This window comes from Asparagus officinalis, chromosome 3 (assembly GCF_001876935.1).
Source record: "Asparagus officinalis chromosome 3, Aspof.V1, whole genome shotgun sequence".
Lineage (NCBI taxonomy): Eukaryota > Viridiplantae > Streptophyta > Magnoliopsida > Asparagales > Asparagaceae > Asparagus > Asparagus officinalis.
Window position 1 is genome coordinate 71199370 of NC_033796.1, and position 5820 is coordinate 71205189.

The 5820-nt window shown below is 38.7% G+C and overlaps 1 protein-coding gene across 1 annotated transcript; it reads right to left on the reverse strand.

Moving 5' to 3' along the window:
* Positions 2229-4911, reverse strand: LOC109832331 (protein FAR1-RELATED SEQUENCE 5-like). The gene is made up of 2 exons (XM_020399739.1): positions 4871-4911; positions 2229-4774 (listed from the first exon to the last, which is right to left on the reverse strand). The coding sequence occupies exon 2, from the start codon at positions 4739-4741 to the stop codon at positions 2513-2515; it is 2229 nt and encodes a 742-aa protein (XP_020255328.1). The 5' UTR covers positions 4742-4774; positions 4871-4911; the 3' UTR covers positions 2229-2512.

The following is a 5820-nucleotide window of genomic DNA, read 5'->3' on the forward strand; positions in this document are numbered from 1 at the left end:
TTCTCTCATAAAATTGCAAGAAAGCTGGGCAAAAATACTTGAGCATAGAGGCAATTAAAGCTGCGACATCGAAACAAGCCAAGACTCTCATGAATTAGCTGCAGAGGTAACGTGCTACTGTAACATACCTACACCACTAAAGCTTTGCAGATCAGGAGTAAACAAGGGCAAATACTTTTGGGGCTGCGCCAACTATCCAAATAGGCAATGCCAGTATTTCAGGTGGGCAGAAGAGCATCATGATAACAACCAGCGTAAGGTAAATTTTGAATGTCCCTCTCCTCAATCAGTTTCCCAAGTTAAAGATGTGGAAACCAAGCACTTGCGAAGAGAATTAAAGCTTGCAAACCAACAAGTTGTTTACTTGAAGAAATGTATTGTTGTTTTAGGAATATTTAGTATTTCCCTTGTTGTCATAAACATTGTAATCTGCTGTTTGAAAATGTAATGCAAAAGTTTGAGAAGAATGCAGGGACTCTTGTGTAAAGTCTGAGTTCAAATACAAATCTGAACAGATTGAGATGAAAATGATGCAGCAAATCCCACCATGCATATAGGTAACAAAAACTTCTGTGATTAAACCAGCAACACAAACTGCACGTTGCATATGCCAGAAACTCCCAAAGTGAGAACAAGAGGAATCACAAGCAATAGGTATCTGAAATCAAACATGATAGCAATGAAAGCATGACAAGCAAAGATATATATTTCAAAGTGTTAATAATCCAATTCAACAGCTTTATATTAAAAGCTTAAGAGTATTATATTCCAATGGTGAGAATGATAAATAAAATTTGACAAATCGAGTTAGTTCTAGTTGTCCTATTGTTAGTTCTAGAACATATCGAGTTAGTTCTACTTCAAGTTGGCGTTATTTCTAGCACAAGTGTTTGTTCTGTGGCCCATGTTAAATAGTATTGACTACAAATAGGTTAGAACTAACAAGATATCGTTTGGACCTAACAAATTTGACCTCGCATAGAGCTGTAATAGAATTCACAACGGTTAGAACTGACATGAAATCGATTAGAGCTAACATGCGATCTCGTGTTTGTTCTGGTGGGCCATGTTATCCCTAGCAGAGTAAGTGTTAGTTCTAGCTGTCCACTTGTTTGTTCTATCCCCTATCGAGTTAGTTCTAGTTGTCCTACTGTTAGTTCTAGAACATCTCGAGTTAGTTCTATTCTTGTTGTCCACCTGTTAGTTCTATCCCCTATCGAGTTAGTTCTAGTTGTCCTACTGTTAGTTCTGGAACATCTCGAGTTAGTTCTACTTCAAGTTGGCGTTATTTCTAGCACAAGTGTTTGTTCTGTGGCCCATGTTAGGCCTATCTCAGTCATTGTTAGTTCTATATGTCTTCCTGTTAGTTCAAGCACATCTCGAGTTAGTTCTACTTCGTGCCACGTTATTTTTAGCACAAGTGTTTGTACTCGAGATGGCCATGTTATCCCTAGCTCACTCCTAGTTAGTTCTAGATGCCCTCCTGTTAGTTCAAGCCCATCTCCTGTTAGTTCTACTTCGTGCTGGCGTTATTTCTAGCCCAAGTGTTTGTTCTGTTATGTCATGATATCCCTAGCTCACTCCTTGTTAGTTCTAGCTGTCCTCTTGTTAGTTCTAGAACATACAGAGTTAGTTCTATTACGTTGCTTAAATATTGTACCCACTTAATCAAGCCTTGTACCTACTTGTAAAAACTTTTATACCCACTTAATCAAGTTTGGTACCCACTTAATCAAGTTTGGTACCCATTTATTCAAGTTTTGTACCCACTTAACCATGTTTTGTACCTCATTATACTGGAATCAAAATTTTGTACACACTTTTTCAAGTTTTGTACCCATTTATACACGTTTTGTACCCAATTAATCAAGCCTTGTACCTACTTGTAAAAACTTTTGTACACACTTAATCAAGTTTTGTACCCACTTAATCAAGTTTGGTACCCATTTATTCAAGTTTTGTACCCACTTAACCATGTTTTGTACCTCATTATTCTGCTGCAAATTTTGTACCCACTTATTCAAGTTTTGTACCCATTTATACACGTTTTGTACCTACTTAGGCACCCTTTTATACCTCTTTGCTCTGGATTCAAATATTGTACCCACTTAATCAAGCTTTGTACCCACTTAATCAAGCTTTGTACCTAATAATGCCATGATTTTATTTTTGTACCCACTTATTCAAGTTTAGTACCCACTAATTGCTCGTTTTGTACCCACTTAATACTGTTTTGTTCCTCATTGTTCTGGGGGAAAAAATTAATTCAAATTATCATCCATACATGATTAATCCATACAACCACATTATCATCCATACATACATAAATCTTAAGGGAAAAGTGAATAAATCAAATTGTGAACATTCAACCGAAACACATGCTTTGTTTTGGCCCTCCGTAAACTTTGTTTTGGCGATGCCGTTAACTTTCTCGACCTCCACGAGCAACATTTTTGTTCTACAAAAAAAATTGCAACTTTATCATGACAAATGCAAAGACATTGAAAAAATATTAAATCAAGATTAAGTATAATACCTTAGCTAAAGGACAACTCGTTATATAATGTCCTTTTCCCTTACAAAACCCACAAAATCTTTGTTTTTTTATACTCTTTTCTTGTGCTATCTCCACTCCCGACTTAATTCTAGTAGCATGTGCTGGTCGTCCCTTCGTGGCAACAGGCTTATCTGGATCACGAATAGTGATTTGAGTTGCTTCCTCTATAGAGATGGGTATGGATGAAGTAGGCATCTTATTGCTGGCATTGCTCTCATTTCCATTGTCGTTATGTTCCTTCTCAATCTTGGAATTCTCAACTTCTTCAAAAAATGAGTCTAAAAAAGCACTAAACTTATCATGAAGTGTACTTGAAGTCAATGTATCTTCTAGTGCCTTGTTACATCTACTCCTAAGGGCCCAATGTTTAATGATAGATAGTTGGTCTTCACTATTTGTAATGCAATTTCTAACAACTCCGCAACCAACATGTCTTGCTTTAATTGTCCATCGTTGCATGATATATCTTGATGGAATTTCTAATACTTGCTTCTTTACTAAAATGTGCAAGCTATGTTTGCATAATATACCTTCCATCTCAAATCTCGCACAAGAGCACTTAATTCTTTTTTCTTTGGATGTATCGAAAACAACATGATGCTTTACTATCTTCTTGCTTTCAGCCTCGCTATCTATATTCCAAACGGCATAAGTAGCACTTGCGCCGTCCTTCGACAACTTTTCATGAAGCATGGAGTAACTATCCTTGAGTTCTTTCTGAAAGATAGTAAACAGATTCTTCGTATAATTCTCCCGAGCTTGTTTTTCAATGGGATGTTCAATTATCAATGTAGGAACTGAGTTTGTGGACTTAAAATCTTGCTCAAGTTCAGCGGCTCGGCGAGCTCTGACAGCATTATCATACTGCTTAACAAAATCATGTAACTCGGTATTTACATTCACAAAATGATCAAAAAAAGCATTAATTCCCTCACTCCGCTGAGTAGATGTCATTCCTGCAGTAAAAGTGTCTTTAAGATACACTGGAGCCCAATGATCTCGATGATTGTATAAATTTACTAACCAACTCCTTTTATCTGCACCATATTTGTCCCTCATTTCTTCCCAACGCTTTTCAAATTTTTCTTCCGATTTACTCCAATACCATTTGTTATACTTTACACCAACATCCTCACCATAATCATTATGCATTGATTGAAGATTTTGTAAGGCATTCCTACGAAGGTGCCAAGAACAAAAGCGATGGCGAGTTTTAGGAAAAACTTTGTGAATAGCACCACACATAGCTTTATCTTGATCAGTGATGATTGTTACTGGTGCTATACCCGACATACATTTTAACCATTGGCTAAATAACCATATAAACGTCTCCTCCGTTTCATCGGCCAGTAACGCACACCCAAATAGAGTAGACTGTCGATGATGGTTAACGCCCGTAAATGGTGCAAACGGCAATTTTAAATTGTTCGTTCTATATGTAACATCAAAGCAAACAACATCTCCAAATTGCAAGTAAGAAGTCCTCGACCTACCATCCATCCAAAAAACACTTCTCATCGTCCCATCATTTTCTAAATCAAGTGCGAAGTAAAATTGAGGATCAGATACCTTTTTCTCTTGAAATTGACGAACTATGTTCACGCACTCATGGCCGACGTTGTTTCTTCGTTTAAGTCTAAGTTGTGCTTGGCATTCTTGTTGAGTGAGAGAGCCTTGTTCATTGCCATGAGCAACGTCTACAACCTTACAAATGGCAGAAGGCCGTAAACCTTGATTGTCAAGAGTATCTATCAACCTTTTTGTCGATTGAGCTCGATGAAGTGTCCGATGTGAGTAGTGCTTCTTTACCCGAGTTGGGGTGGTTAATGGATGACCATTATGCTTACTGTTTAACTTTCGGACCACCCATTTTTCAGTGCTTCTATCAAGTCCAATAACCATCCTTGCGTTGCATCCACATCTTGTATCGAACTTTCGAATTACATTCCGACCATCTTCTCTTTTATCTTTTAAAGATTTAAAGCCTTCTTTGTCACATACAAATATTCTAGATAGGATTGCATCTTTCTTTCTCGACCAAGCTGTGTGACCCTTGCGAACACCAAATCCCTTAAGTCTGGCGTATGCATTGTAGAAATTATAAGCTTCCTCATGAGTAGAGAACTCCATTCCGATATATGGATCAACGCTGTTTAAATTATCTTCACCATTTTCAACGCCCATAAGCTCATCACCATTCTCCTCATGCTCGGATGCCTATAAAAATAGAGAAACAAAACTCATGCTAAAAGACAACTATTTTGGTATATGTCATTAGTTAGTAGTACACTATAAACAATAAGATATTATCACCTGAGGGGGAAGCCATGTTGTAGATAGTAGATCATGGTCCTGGCTTTATATATATCTTCAATGGAAAAAGATGAATTTCTTCACAAACTCTTGCCCTAGAATCTCGACTTCTTCGTCTCTTGAATCCTAGTGACTCCACAAAGTTCCATTGATTTTCCATGGCTGCTCAGGCTTCCATCGTTGGTCATAACAGAGAAAAGATTAATCTTCTCTAGCTAATCTACTCGAAGATGTGTGACTAAGAGCTTGAGATGTATTACGAGATCTACAACCTACCCAAGGACTTTACTCTGTTGGTGCCGAGTGAGGATGAGTCTATGTACCACCATGGTCAAAACAAGTCACTTCTATACATCACCCATCTATAGTATGGGCTCAGGCTACCACTTATTCCTTTTATTAGGGATGTGTGCATTGCTTTTGGCGTGTCCCCTTCGCAGTTTATGCCCAACACCATCGGGATACTGGTTAGATTCCTTGTGATCTACCACCGGGTCAACATTGAGCCAAGCTTGTTCTATAAGGCCCCAAGTCGATGAGGAAGGATCCTAACTACTTCCTTCAGTATACTGGCAGTTGTAAGCTAGTGTCTGATGCTCCAGAGTCTAATAGAGACTGGAAGGAGTATTTTGTGTGGGTCTTCGGGGTTGACAACATCCTTTCTTGCCCTAATTGGCTAGAAATTAACAAGGATGCTAAAGTCGTGCATCCTTTCTTCTGAGGAGAGGTGACAGCTCGAGAAGAATTAATCCTATGCTAGGGCTTAATATAGGGGTAATCTCTTCGAGACATCATCCCTCTGAGTGGCCAACCTATAAAGGTTTCACCTTCTGAGGCCGAGAAGGTACGGGCGGGTCTACTAGCTCTCCCTCTGGAGAGGAGCCAAGCTCGACCATAAGGCCCCAAGAGTGGTTGAGGGGGGATCTCTCCCCCGAAGAGGTAGGCGGCTT

Coding starts and splice junctions, on each gene's coding strand:
- LOC109832331 (XM_020399739.1), bottom strand. CDS start 4,741: ATGGGCGTTGAAAATGGTGAAGATAATTTAAACAGCGTTGATCCATAT.